We start from the raw sequence: 13,960 nt of genomic DNA, 5'->3' as shown, positions 1-13,960 counted from the left end.
AATTTTAAATCTTCACCTTTCATTTTTCTCAGTGAGTCTCATCTTAACTTTGCAACCACCCTGCCTTTTAGCCACGACCCAGCGAGGTGGAGCAAGAAGACAGCCAGCTGAGGAGTCTGTTTGAGAAGTTTGCCGGGAAGGTGAGTGGAGGGCGGACATGAGCTCCCACACGGGCAGGAGAGTGTTAGAGAAAGCTCAGGTCACCTGAGTCTTTTGCCCTTTTCATCTCCTTGAGTAGCAGGGGCCACAGGTCGCAGGCCTCCCAGGTCTGTCTGTTGCCTCTTCCTGTCTGAAGCCTGAGGTCTTTCCTACGCTGCTGGCGAGAGGACCGTGGGACTGACCACTGCCACTTTTCTTGCTGTGTCGTCTTGCATTTTGAGAAAGTAGAAAATTTGAGTCTCCAGGTCCTGCCAAAAGCCTTTCTATGTGTAAACTGGCCCTGGTGGGTCAGAGCCCTGACTAGAAAACCAGGAGGCAAAACTTCCCTATATCCTTCAGAGACGAGAGGAATCGCCCAGCCAGGGTGGCCGGCAGCTCAGTCAACCAGGCCTGGGCTAAGTGCTTCCTGTCCCGCTGCCTCACCTGCCCTCAGGGACACCGGCAGAGCTGGGCTTGTGGAAGTCAAGCTTGGCCCAGGTGCCAGCGCCGCTCGGGGACTTGTGGAGCTGGTGAGCCCACTGCTCCTTCCCACCCCATCCCACTGACTTGGCTTATTGTGATTCCGGTCCTGAGGGGCTGTAAGTCAGAGCAGACTCAGGACTCCAAGTGTCACAACTGGCCCCATAAATTCAGCAAATGCACTGCCCTTTGAAGGATAATAGGTTTGCCAGAGGGCCTGGAAAGGCGTCCGTCATCTTGGACTGCTATAACAAGGTACCGCAGACTGGGAAGCGTTTGAACAACAGAAATTTATTTCTCACAGTTTTGGAGGCTAGCAGTCTGAGATCAGGGTGTTGGCCTGGTCAGATTCTGGGGAGGGCTCTCTTCTAACTTTTGGACTCATGTCTCACTGTCTCATGTGGCAGAAAGAGGATTAGGAATCCGTCTGGGGTGCCTTTTGTAAAGGCACTGATTCCACTCATGAGGGCTCCACCCTCATGACCTAATCACCTCCCAAAGGTCCCTCCTTCTATAGTTTAACATTGGGGGTTGGATTTCAACATACAAATTTTGGAGGATGCAAACATTCATTCTGTAACAGAAGGAGAAAAATAATGCTCTCCACCCCCGGAATGCTCTGAGCCACTTTATAGACTTAAGGACGGAGTAGAAGAAAATACATTAAAATCCTTTGCAGAAAATAAAACCTGGGAACACAATTCCTTTATATAGCCATTAAAGAAAGTTTTGCAAAAATGAGGCAATTTATGTTTTAGATAGACACTTAGACCAATGTTTTTGCTAACAAAACCTTGTTGCCTTAGCTTCCAAGGGACCATATTTCATTTGGAACATCAAGACTGATAACAAAATAAAAGCTCCTATTTGTGTAGTTCTTCATGTACCTTATCTTTTCTCTCTTGCCTGGTGGGGCAATATTAGTCACTGTCGCTGTTCTCCTGGTGTAGGGTCGGGCCCAGAGAGGTTAAGGAGCTGGCTGGGGCACGAGGCCTTGTGAAGGACAGTCAGGTTCTCAATAGCCCATTCTTGGCCTGGAGGCTTTTCAGGATGTCCCCAGGTCTTATTATTGAGACTGACCGTTCTGTGCCTGAATGAGGCCAGCTGCACTCACAGGCAAGCTCACAGCTCCCACCTTTCTTGTTTCGAGTTGAGCAGCCTGGGCCTGGCTGGTGGAAGAGGGGAGCAGTGGGGCCCTGTGGGGACAAGTGTTAAGACCACACCTCACCAGGGGAAGTGACTTGGCTAAGGTCCTGTGGCAAATAAGGGGGGGGGGGATGTCAGGGCTGGAACCCAGATTTTAGTCTGGCGCCCCTTCTCTGAGCCTCACTGTCTCTGAGCTTCATTTGTCATCCTGCCTGAGGTCTGTCCTCCAGCTGGCTGTTAAAGGACCAGTAATCCTGAGGCTCAGAGTTTATCCCCCGCCCTGTGCAGGTGAAAAACCCTAGTCCCCAAAATGTCTACTTCCAGGATGAGATGGGCTGTATGTGAAATAGCAGCTCCCACAGATGCAGGGGGGAAAGTGAGTACTTTGGGGTGAGACAGACTTAAGTTTCGAATCTCAGTTCTGCCACTGGTGACTGTGAACTCTGGCAGTTATATCCCAGGCAAGTGGCAATTACGTGGTAAAGGTATCCGGTGTTTGGTGGTGGTTTGGTTGCTAAGTCGTGTTCAACTCTTGCGACCCCATCCACTATGGCCCTTCAGGCTCCTCTGTCCATGGCATTTCCCAGGCAAGAATACTGGAGCGAATTGCCTTCTCCAGGGGATCTTCCCTGACCCAGGGATTGAACCTGGGTCTCCTGCATTGCAGGCAAATTCTTTCCTGACTGAGCTACCAGGGAAGCCCATATGGTGTTTAGCAGTTTACAGAGTCACAGCTTCCTTCACCCTAACATGAGGACAGGGCTGTTGTGAGGTTTTGAGGATGCTCCACCCCAGGCACGTGGCCGTCAGCACTGACTCCTTTACTGCTTCTCGCCATGTCTTGGTCTTGGGTTGGGCAAGTCTGAGAAAGGCAGTAGACCCTGTGTGACGCCTTCTGCTATGAGTGTACCCAGCTCACGCCATTAATATACACTTCTCGCTGGGCTATGGGGGCCCCTCAGAACCTGTGAATTGGACTTTTTTTTTTAAAGCTGTCACAACTTTTTAAAAATCATAGGGTCAGTGGACCTGGTGTCTGAATCTACGTGAATTTTGTGTTTTGAAACATGCATTAGGGTCTGACATGCTTTGCATTCGGGTTCCTCTTTCTAGGATTCTGAGATCAGGGCCAATGAACTCAGGACAGCTCTGAATGAAGTGTTTTCCAAACGTAAGTTCTTCCTGGGGGCTTTTCAGGAAGTCTGGGAGCCTAAGAGAGATGTTGGGAGCCAGTGAGAGTGGGGGTGGGCACTGGGCCAGGGGCACTGCAGATGGGGACCAGGGCCCTGATTCCTTCTGTACTGAGAGAGTGTCTGGCAGGTGGGAGAGGCTGGAGCAGAGGGGTGGTGGGCAGGGTGAGAGCGGGGCTGATGCTGGGGCCAGGCGGCCCTGCAGCAAAGAGTCCTGAGTCCTGGCGGGAGAGAAATTGGGCTGAGAGTGACATAAATGAAATTCACCCACAAAATTAATAACTTGGTACTGTGGAAACTATGCAGCTTGAAAATCCTGTTCTGTAGTACACCTCTGGGGAAGGTGTGTGGAGGGGACGATTCTGCCTGTCCTCGATCGTGACAGTTCTCCGTCTTTAGACTTTAGCAAGTCCTGGGGGCTGGCAGAGGATCAAACTGCACCCAGGCTGGGGAAAAGCATGCCCTTGCCCTGTGAACCGCAGATCCATGTGAGCTGGCATGGAGCTGGTTTCTTGTCCAGCCCGAGGATGGGCCAGGTTAAGGCTTCTGGCTGGTCAAGTGATGGGTATGTTCACCCATCGCAGCAGAACAGGGTCTGAGCATGAAGGACACAGGAGCAAAGCCGGATGTGAGCCCACCCTGGGACTGAGCACCTCCCTGGGGTTGAGAGCCCAGGCTTGGAGGCCCTCCCCACTGTCTGCTCCAGCTACTCCTCCTGCCTGGCAGAGGAAGAGCCCAGGGAAGTGGAGAGGGCTGCAGGGTTTTTGGCGTCTTCCTGCCTTGGCTTTCAGGTGTCAGCAAGGTGAGCATGGAGCCAGGGATGGCTGTAGATTCCAGAGATGCCTGCAATTTAGCAGTAACATTAACAGCTACTGTTTGAGAAGCTGTGTGTTGTAGTTAAAAGCTTGGGCTATGGAGCCAGATGGCCTGCATTTAGATCCCAGCTCTGCCTGGGTTATGTGATCTTGAGCAAATTATTTAACGTCTCTGGGCCTCTGTTTCCTTATCTATAAAATGGGTATGAAGGTATTTAGCACATGGGGTACAGTTCTTAGAGGGCTTCCCTGGTGGCTCAGTAGTCAAGAATCCACCTGCCAACCCAGGAGACACAGCTTTGATACCTGGGTTGGGAAGATCTCCTGGAGAAGGGAATGGCAAGCCACTCCAGTATTTTTGGCTGGGAAATTCCATGGACGGTGAAGCCTGGAGGGCTGCAGTCCATCCATGCATGCTAAGTCACTTCAGTCATGTACAATTCTTTGTGACGCTATGGACTGTAGCTCACCAGACTCCTCTGTCCATCAGATTCTCCAGGCGGGACTACTGGAGTGTGTTATCATGCTCTCTTCCAGGGCATCTTCCCAATCCAGGTATCAAACCCACATCTCCTGAGACTCCTGCATTGCAGGCAGATTCTTCTCTGCTGAGCCACTGGGGAAACCTGGGCTGCAGCCCAAGGGGTCTCAAAAGAGCTGGACTTGACGTAGAGACTAAACAAAATAGAGTGCTTTGAACAATACCCGGCCAATAAAAAGTTAGCTGATTTATTAAGAACTTGCCATAGACTGAGCACCATGCTAAGAACTTCACTTACATTATCTAATTTTATCACCAGTTGGCTTTGGGGGCAAGTATTATTGTTGTTCTTATTGATGGAGCAGAATAGCGCAGCTCAGAGATATTAGCTTGCTGAAGTTCCATGGCTTGTGGGTAGCAAAGCTGAGATTCTGACACTGAACCTTGCGGCCAGCATCCACCTCTGGGACCCCAGGGGACCTCTTCCCAGGAGCCTGCCACCAAGCTCGCTCATTTATGTGGAGCTCACGTTCGGCTCTGTACTCTGGCTGGTGTCTTTGGTGGCTTCCTACAAGGGAGGTGATTTCCCGTGCCTTCAAATGATCCTGACTCCCCCCTTTCTATTTAAATATTTAGGAACAGACATCAAATTTGATGGATTTGACATCAACACTTGCAGAGAGATGATCAGCCTGATGGATGTATCCTTTAAATGCCACATTATTTTTACTCTGATCCTGGTTTTCTCGACTCCTCCACCTGAGATGGAGGCAGGGGAAAGAGAGAGAAGGGAACCAGCATTTTCTGAACATATGGCAGGTACCCTGCCTGAGCTGGAAAGAAAAATGTCATCTCATTTTTGCTCCTCAGTAAGCCTGAGATGCTCTCTGTTTTACAGGCGAAGAAACTGAGGTGTGCTGTGTTTAAATGACTTGTTTAAAATCCTCTTTTTTTTGGGTGATTCACATTTTTTTTTTCATTTTCACCAAGAACTTAATTTTTTTTTATTGGAGCATAATTGCTTTTCAATGTTGTGTTGGTTTTTGCTGTGTAATAACGTGAATCAATCATAATTATATATATATCCCCTCCCTTTTGAACCTCCTCCCTACCCCCATCTCACCCCTCTAGGTCATCACCAGGCACCACGCTGAGCTGCCTGTGCTATCCGGCAGCTCCGCACTAGCTATCTGTTTTGCCTGTGGTAGTATATACATGTCAATAGTTCAGAGATAGCAGAAATGGCATTTGTGACCTTCCTCCCATTGATCACAGCATCCCTCCCAGGAGGCTCGGTGCCTTCTCCTTCCTCTCCCTGGCTCTCCCCATCCCCATCTGTCTCTGTCTCCCAGCCTTGACGCCAATTGTTGAGAAGTTGATCACACGGGATAGAACGCGTTTGTTTGCTCTGACCTGATTTAACCCTTGTTCTATATTGAAGAATGAGACAGACTTGGGGAGGAATGGAGACGATCAGGGCATTCCAGGTGGAAGGAACAGCTTGAGCACAGAGTGGGGGAGGGCAGGGCACCCCTTCCTTGAAACGTGTTCTTGGGTGGGTCCAGGTTACGGTGTCCCATGGTGCTGCTGGTGAAGGCGAGTTCTTTGAAAACTGGAGCCTCGGAGGATGTACTTCAGCTCTGCGGGCTTCATCTGTGATGAGATATGATGACCTCTAGGGTGGGAGGGATGAGTTGTACTTGCACGGTGGCCATGCACAGAGGGCCTGGACGACCAGCTTGAGTGTGCTGACCTCTGCTAGGGGTGTCAACTGCGGAGAGCTGGTTCTATCCTTGTGGTCCCAGAGTTTCAGATGCTGGACCTGTCCAGCCCTGTGGCCTTCTATGAGGCCAGCATGGTCCTTCAGTGAGGTCCACGTTTAACGTGTGGGCCTTGAAGAACTGTTAACTGTTGATTCGCTTTTCTGCAAACGGTTCCTTGATTTCTGAGTCATTCTTCTCAAACTTGCCTATGAACTTTCATTTAGATTTGAGGGTGACCTTTTGGTCCCTCAAACATTGTTCCCAGGGGTGTTTTCATTTTCATGGCTCTAGGAGGACTGTGCCTCAGTCATTCTTCAAGAGTGTCATTTCACCATTTGGATGGTTTGGGGGCAGTGGTTTTGAGCCAGAAAATATAGCAGAACTGCCCATGGTGAAAGTGAAAGTTGCTCAGTTGTGTCCAACTCTTTGTGACCCCATGGACTATACAGTCCATGAAATTCTCTAGGCCAGAATACTGGAGTGGGTAGCCGTTTCCTCCTCCAGGGGATATTCCCAACCCAGGGATCAAACCCAGTTCTTCCACATTGCAGGTGGATTCTTTACCATCTGAGCCACAAGGGAAGCCCCATGGAGCCTTGTGTAAACGCTTTTTGCGTGTGTGCTCAGTCATTCAGTGGCGTCTGACTCTGCAACCCTTTGGACTGTAGCCCACCACGCTCCTCTGTCCATGAGATTTTTTCAGGCAAGAATACTGTAATGGGTAGTGATTTCCTCTTCCAGGGGATCTTCCCGACCCAGGGATGGAACCCATGTCTCCTGTGTCTCCTGCATTGCAGGTGGATTCTTTACCTGTTGAGCTATCAATATTGAGACATAATTCACATGCCATCCAATGTACCCATTTAAAGGGTACAATTTCATGGTTTTTTAGTATATTCACAGAGTTGTGCAAACACTACCATCCATTTTAGAGCTTTTTATCACCCCTACAAGGGACTCTGCACCCATATTTGCAGTCACTCACGTTTTTGCTCAACAACCCCAAACGCTCTGCCCCACTACCACTTTCTGTCTCTATAGATTTGCCTGTTCTGGATATTTTCATGTTAATAGAATCATATAACATGTGGTCCAGTGTAGCATGTATCAGCACTGAAAAATCATGGGGCTTTAAAAATCTAGTTGCCTGGGTCTCGCTCCTAGAGATGCTGATTCAGGGCATCTGGGATAAGGCCTGGGAGTCGGCAGCTCCATCTGGAATTGAGGATATGTTGGTGCTTTGTCACAGGTCTTTGGAACAGACAGGAGACCCAAGTTCTGGCCCTACCACAGTTATTGAATATTGTGAACCTTATGTCTTCTCCTGGAAAATGGGATAACAGAGTGTAGCTCTTGTGGTCTTGTGAGGCTGAAATGAGATACAAGTAAGGTCTGGCTAGACCATAGCGTTAGCCCTCTTTGCGGATTACTATCCTCAGGTATGTTGGTAGGCATATTAGTGAGGATTTGAAGGTTGTGGTGCATCCAACACTCAGCATAGATTGTGGAGATAAAAGGCACAGACTTCCTTAAAGGCTGAGGTTTACAGTCTTGAGTGTAAACATGAATTTTTGTTTGGCTAGTTGAAGGAGGTGAGAATGATGGTCTGTTTCAGAATTTTAACACCTGAGTTGTAACACACTGGTGTCTATTAATTAATTGGGATAGCTAAGAAAAGGATAGTTTCAAAGAGACCAAACTTCACAAACAGTTCAAAAGCACCCCCCCCAGGTCTAGCCCAGTGCTTAATCAGTATTCACTGGACACAGAGGATTGCACTGAACCCCTGGCCCATTTTGGCTGAGCCAGCTGTCCTCCCAGGATCCCTGGGAATCAATGTTGAGAAGCTCAGAGCCCCTTCAAAGCACCAGACAAATATGTGTAGACTGCATGTGGCTAAAAATCCCAATCTCATGCTCCTGAGAACTCTTCTGGTACCATTTTGCCGTCACCTCTAATATCAATGGCAGACATTTAAATCTGGAAGAGAATTTACTACAGATTGTTTAGTTCCACCCTCTCAATGTCCCATGATGATGAGGATGCTGGACACTAAATGAATGATATTGTAGGAGGGCTTTAGGCTCCTGACTTGCCCTTTGCCCCTAGCTCTGTGCCTGACCTCAAATGAGGGCCTTCATGAGCATTTGACTCTTTAATCTTTATTTGAACTTGCCTCCCACCAACCCTTCCCACCATGACCCCCAGGGCCCTGCTTACTGCAGACATGGTTGTTCACTGAGGTCTTAAGACACTCACTGTGCAAGGTCACAAGAGAATGGGATCCATAAAGCTTGTGGAATCTGGGCTTGATTGTGTTGGCCTTAACCCACCTAGAGCAATGGGACAGGCTCCCTGGAACTGGTGGAATTCAAGACACTCTGGTTGAAGATCCAGAAGTATCTGGTAACCCTTTTCTCCCTGTTGGGTCACCTCTGGGCTCTGGTCACTCTCCTCGTTCTGTTTCTAGTGCCTTGCCCTTCCTGACACCCATTCCTGATCAATCTCCTGTCCTGGTCTGACCAGATCCTTCATCATGGTCAAAGTGAACACCAGACGTGGACACATTGTCCAGGAAGGACTAAGCAGGCCCCCGCGCCAGTGCTGCCAGAGGAAGTCCCACTGTTCACAGAGCAAAAGGACTAGCACTGGCTCTCAGCACAAGTTCCTATTTTTGTTCTGGAAACTTCTTGGGAGGAATCAGTGAAGCCTCTGAGGGTATCCCCGGCCTGTTGAGGAAGCAGTGGGGTGGAAGGAGATGGTTCTTCAGGGGCTGCAAATAGCTGTTTTCACCTGGAATTTTTCTCCTGCTTTAGGAGATCTTTCGGGAGACGGATCATAACCACTCGGGGACTATTGATGCCCATGAGATGAGGACAGCCCTCAAGAAGGCAGGTGAGGACACATCTTGCAGGCAAGATCTTGAGACCAGGATGTGCTCATTTTAAATGTGCTTAATATGATGGTGGTTGCTAATGACTGTCAGTGGTAATTACCTTATGTTGGATGTCAGTGTGATAACAAAGATGTGTTGAGTACCTTCCTTATCTGGCGAGCAGGGAAGGATTGCAGTTGCTGGATTCTTTAGACTTTTTCCAAGGACTTTGCCTATTCCTGGGAAGGTGACAGCAATCACAGGACCGGGCTGTGAAGGGAATGGGCAGGAGAGGCAGTCCCTTCACCTTCCCTGTTTTTTTTTTTTTTGCTGTGGTCCATGTGATGCAAAGCTAAGTTAGTGCTGGAGCTCCAGGCCTATTTTTGGACCAGGGAGGAGGTTCATCCTGTTGAGGATTTTCTAAAAGGAAACTGATTTGATGGCTAGAATCCTCTGGTATCCTTTGAAGGGGGCAGCATCAGGCCAGAGTTAGCCCTGAGTTCTGTTGGAAACAGAACTGAGCCCCTCATTCCATCTATGACCCTGGCCGCCCTCTGCCCACAGGTTTCACCCTCAGTGACCAGGTCCAGCAGACCATCGCCATGCGGTATGCATGCAGCAAACTCACCATGGACTTTGATAGCTTCATTGCTTGTATGATCCGCCTGGAGACCCTCTTCAGTGAGTCACTCTCTCCTTTAAGTGAAAGTGTTAGTTGCTCAGTTGTGTCCGACTCTTTTCGACCCCATGGGCTGTAGCCCACCATACTCCTCTGTCCATGGGATTTTCTAGGCAAAAACACTGGAGTGAGTTGCCCATTTCTTCTCCAGGGGTTCTTCCCAACTCAGGGATCAAACCGGGGTGTCCTACATTGCAGGCAGTTTCTTTACCATCTGATCCACCAGGAAAGCCCCCTCACCCCCACCCTGACCCACCCCACCTCTCCCGAGGTATAGGAAGGGGCAGGGGGCAGGGCCAGAAGGCAGAACCAGAAAGGCTTAGGTAACTGTGGCATCCTTGAGGGAGGGGCAACAGAAACTGAAGGGGCTGAGGAAGTCCAAGCTGGCCATGCCCAAGGTGTTGCCTTCTCTGGGAGATTTTTGTGCACCTATTGTGTGCAGTCACTGCAACAAATGAATGAGTCCTGCAATGGTCCTTAAATGGCTTTTGGTGTCTGTTCTCATCCATGGGAATCATATTGAGAGCAGGTATCACCTCCCAGAGAGGGAATAGGGGTCTCCTTCTGGGAGGCTGTGGATAGTCTTCTGCCCACTTAGGCTTATGCTGTAATGCTGTACTTAGCCCCTCAGTCATGTCTGACTCTGCGACCCCATGGACTGTAGCCCACCAGGCTCCTCTGTCCTTGGGACTTTTCAGGCAAGAATACTGGAGTGGGTTGCCATTTCCTCCTCTAGGGGATCTTCCTGACCCAGGAATCAAACCTTTGTCTCCTGCATTACAGGCGGATTCTTTACCCACCCAGCCATCTAGGAAGCCCCATGCTTATGCTAATATATCCTACTAAGGGAGGGAGTTTGGGGAAAGGTCAGGCAGCCAGAGGCGAAGCTTAGTGTCTAGATTACCCACAGAAGGGGCAACCACCCCTGTTCCATGACCCCATCCCCCACCCCTGTTGAAAGAATTACAAGTTTCTAGAGCTCTGAGTGTGCAGATGGCAAAAGGAACTTCTCTGCTCACAACTGGAAGTTTGTCTAATTGGGCGAGTGGACATCTGCTGCCAAAAGCCCACTGCTCTGGGCTCTGGATCCAGATCTGGCTTCCTGGGGTCCCTGAGGCAAGGTGGGAGCTGGAGAGGGTGCAGGAGACGGAGGGAGGGTGCCAGGTGGGTGTGGGGTGGACAGAGGCAGCTCTCTGGCTGTTCCAAAGTCCAGGAGCATCCTTATCTGACTTCATTCCTGCTCTGGCATTCTAGAACTGTTCAGACTTCTGGACAAGGACCAGAATGGCATTGTCCAGCTCTCTGTGGCTGAGGTAAGTAGTTTTGGTAAACTGCTTGCTCGTGGTACTTGAAAATTCTTGGATGGTATTGCTGCTGTTTATTCACACTGGCTTATCTTATTTCTTTGTGGAAACAGTGCATGTTCTGTGGCAGGCATTTCTGGGAGGAGTGTGATTATCATCAATTATATCTCAGATCATTTCAAAGATGCAAGCTCTTATTAATTTGGATGAAATTGGGGGTGGTGGGTACAGTTTAAAGTGCCTAACTTCTCAGGCAAAATGTCTTTGATTGACATATAGAAGGAAATCAGAAAGAATTAAATTGCAAAACATAGAGTAGATGCTAAAGTTCCAATACTTTGGCCGCCTGATGCGAAGAGCCAACTCACTGGAAACGACCCTGATGTGGGGAAAGATTGAGGACAGGAGGAGAAGGGGGCATCAGAGGATGAGATAGTTGGATGGCATCACCAACTCAATAGATGTGAATCTGAGCAAACTCCGGGAGATGGTGGAAGACAGGGAAGCCTGGCATGCTGTAGTCCATGGGGTCAAAAAGAGTCAGACACAACTGAGTGACTGAACAGCAACAAGAGTAGATGCAAAACAAATGGGTGTAAATTACTGTGTACAAGGCTCATAATATCTTAGGCAGAGAATGCCATGCCCTTCCTTGTGGAAGGCCGCAGCCTATGCAGCAGGGCCTTTACTAGCCTGTGGAGTTGCAGGTGTGGGCATGTCCCAAGGATTCAGGAGGGGGCCATTGCCCTCGACCAGCTTCTCAGGCAGAAGAGCTGGAGCACTGGCTTATTCCTGGTCCTGCATAGTTGTCTGGGTACAACCACTTCTCTTCTGCTCTAGAATGGCAGTGTTGCTGACCCCTTTCCAGTGATCTAGGGAAGGCCTTCCTAGAAGCATATTAGGCTCAATTGGGTTGAACCTGAAATTTTTGTAAGTCCCTGTGGGGCTAAGCTTTTCCTAAGTCATATGTCCATGGGGCTCTGGCTGGGAGGCAGTGACTTAGTGAAGGGCTTCCTTGCTTCCACTTATGGAGCAAGGCACTTCCTGGGGAAGGAGCTAGAGCAAGTCACACCCATGTGAGGCTGGAGAACATTTCTGGTGCAGTCACACCAGCTCCCAGAGGGCCCCTGAGCTTACTTCTATCTCCTTCTTTTGCAGTGGCTGTGCTGTATGTTGGTGTGACCCAGGGTTTTGGTCATCAGTGACGCTCCCTGACAACCTGCCTGCGTCTTTTCTCCCCTTCTTTGCAGTTTTGTGAACTTTTATCCTTAAGGGGGTATTCATTAATTTTTCATCTCTTCCTTGTTGTTTATTGTTTCCTAAAATCCTGGCTTCTCCCACTGGAGCAATCAGGGAGTCTTGAGATCTCTTTCAACAGCATTTAAGCCAATCCCAGGGCACAGTGGAGGGACAGAAATTGATTAAAGTTGTGGGCCAAAAGGGTTTGTGCCTTTCTCTATTGATACACAATCTGGGGGTTGCTCTAGGGTGTTCCTGCTTTAGGAAAGAAGGTGTCCTTGAGAAATGACCCAGCCCAAAGCTGCTGCAAGATGAGAAATGTGGGTGGATTTCTTGGAGAAGAGGCCTGCTACAGATTAAACTGCCTCCAGGGACCACCTGCAGGAGAGGAGTTGCTCCCCACCCTTCTGAGATAGGTGCTGGGATGAGCTGCAAGGGGAGGAGTTCTTTATTCCTCACTTGCAGATGGAGAAGTTGCTACACTCCAAGTCAGCATTGCCCAAGGGAAAGCAAAGGGAGGGAAAATTCTTGCTGGGGGGAATTCTTACCTGAGGGGAGATGAGGTTCAGGTTAGTTTTGCTCACAGTGGAACAGGAGTATCTTTGTTATTGGTAAGAAAATAGATGCCATAGCCCAGCGTCCTGATGGGCACTTGGGGACGGAGCTGACTCTCGCGCGCTGACTGTGGAAATGAAGTATAAAGGAAGATGGATGTCCTAGTCTATTTGGGCTGCGCTAGCAAATACCAGAGACCAGGTGGCTTATAAAACACCGACATTTATTTTCTCACAGTTCTGGAGGCTAGAAGTCTGAGATTGGTGCAGCACACTTAGGTTCTGGTGAGATCTGCTTCTGGGCTACAGACTGTGGACTTCTCATTGTGTCCTTACATGGCAAGAGCAGAAGGGAGGCAGGCTCTCTCGTGACTCTTGTAAGGGCACTAATCCTAATCCCGTGGACAGAGGAGCCTGATGGGCTAGTAGTCCATGGGGTCACAAAGAGGCGGACACGACTGAATGACTAACACTTCAATCCCATTCATGAGGGCCCCACCCTCATGATCTTACGTGTGTGTGCGCGCGCGTGTGTGTGTGTGTGTGTGTGTGTGTTAGTTGCTTAGTTGCATCTGACTCTTTTGTGACCCCATGGACTGTAGCCTGCCATGTATCTCTGTCTATGGAATTCTCCAAGCAAGAATACTGCAGTGGATTGCCGTTCCCTTTTCTGGGGGATCTTCCTGACCCAGGGATCGAATCTGAGTCTCCTGCATTGCAGGCAGATTCTTTACAGTCTGTGCCACCAGGGAAACCCCGATCTTATCTAACTAACCCTAATACTCCTCAGTCCGACTTCCTAAAACTACCACACTGTGATGTGGGGTTTCAACATCTAAATTTGAAGGGAGCACAACCATGCAGTCCATTGCAGTGAGCAACTGGCGAGAAAACACACATTCACACCTTGGTTTCGGTAGTAGTCTGATTAACGGTTAGTGTTTGACCTCTATAAATGCAACCGGATGAATCTTCTTTATAGGAATATGACTTATAAGTATGGCATAACACAAGTCAGATTTTTTTTTAAAAATTGAAGTATAGTTGATTTACTAGATTGTATTAGTTCAGGTGTAAAGCAAAGTGATTCAGTTGTATATATATTTTTTCAGATTTTTTCTATTATAGGTTATAAGATATTAAATACAGTTCCCTGTACTATCCAGTAAATCCTTATTGCCTGTCTATTTTATGTAAAATAGTTTGTATCTGTTAACCCCAAACTCCTCTAATTTATCTCTCACCGCCACCCTTTCCCCTTTGGTAACCATAAGTTTGTTTTCTATGTCTGTGAGT

The 13,960-nt window shown here is 48.8% G+C and overlaps 1 protein-coding gene across 1 annotated transcript in view; it reads left to right on the top strand.

Annotated features, from left to right (window-relative positions):
- The window catches only part of CAPN8 (calpain 8), a 70,705-nt gene extending 57,573 nt beyond the window's left edge, over positions 1 to 13,132 (top strand). Inside the window, exons 14-21 of the mRNA XM_061160123.1 lie at positions 72 to 140; positions 2,878 to 2,935; positions 4,887 to 4,951; positions 8,351 to 8,419; positions 8,830 to 8,908; positions 9,453 to 9,569; positions 10,822 to 10,880; positions 12,030 to 13,132. Coding sequence (XP_061016106.1) covers positions 72 to 140; positions 2,878 to 2,935; positions 4,887 to 4,951; positions 8,351 to 8,419; positions 8,830 to 8,908; positions 9,453 to 9,569; positions 10,822 to 10,880; positions 12,030 to 12,053 — 540 coding nt within the window. The 3' untranslated portion in view covers positions 12,054 to 13,132. The remainder of the gene's footprint in view (positions 1 to 71; positions 141 to 2,877; positions 2,936 to 4,886; positions 4,952 to 8,350; positions 8,420 to 8,829; positions 8,909 to 9,452; positions 9,570 to 10,821; positions 10,881 to 12,029) is intronic.
- Positions 13,133 to 13,960: the final 828 nt, after the last annotated feature.

Source organism: Dama dama, chromosome 14 (genome assembly GCF_033118175.1).
Source record: "Dama dama isolate Ldn47 chromosome 14, ASM3311817v1, whole genome shotgun sequence".
NCBI lineage: Eukaryota > Metazoa > Chordata > Mammalia > Artiodactyla > Cervidae > Dama > Dama dama.
This window is presented reverse-complemented; position numbering and strand designations above follow the sequence as displayed.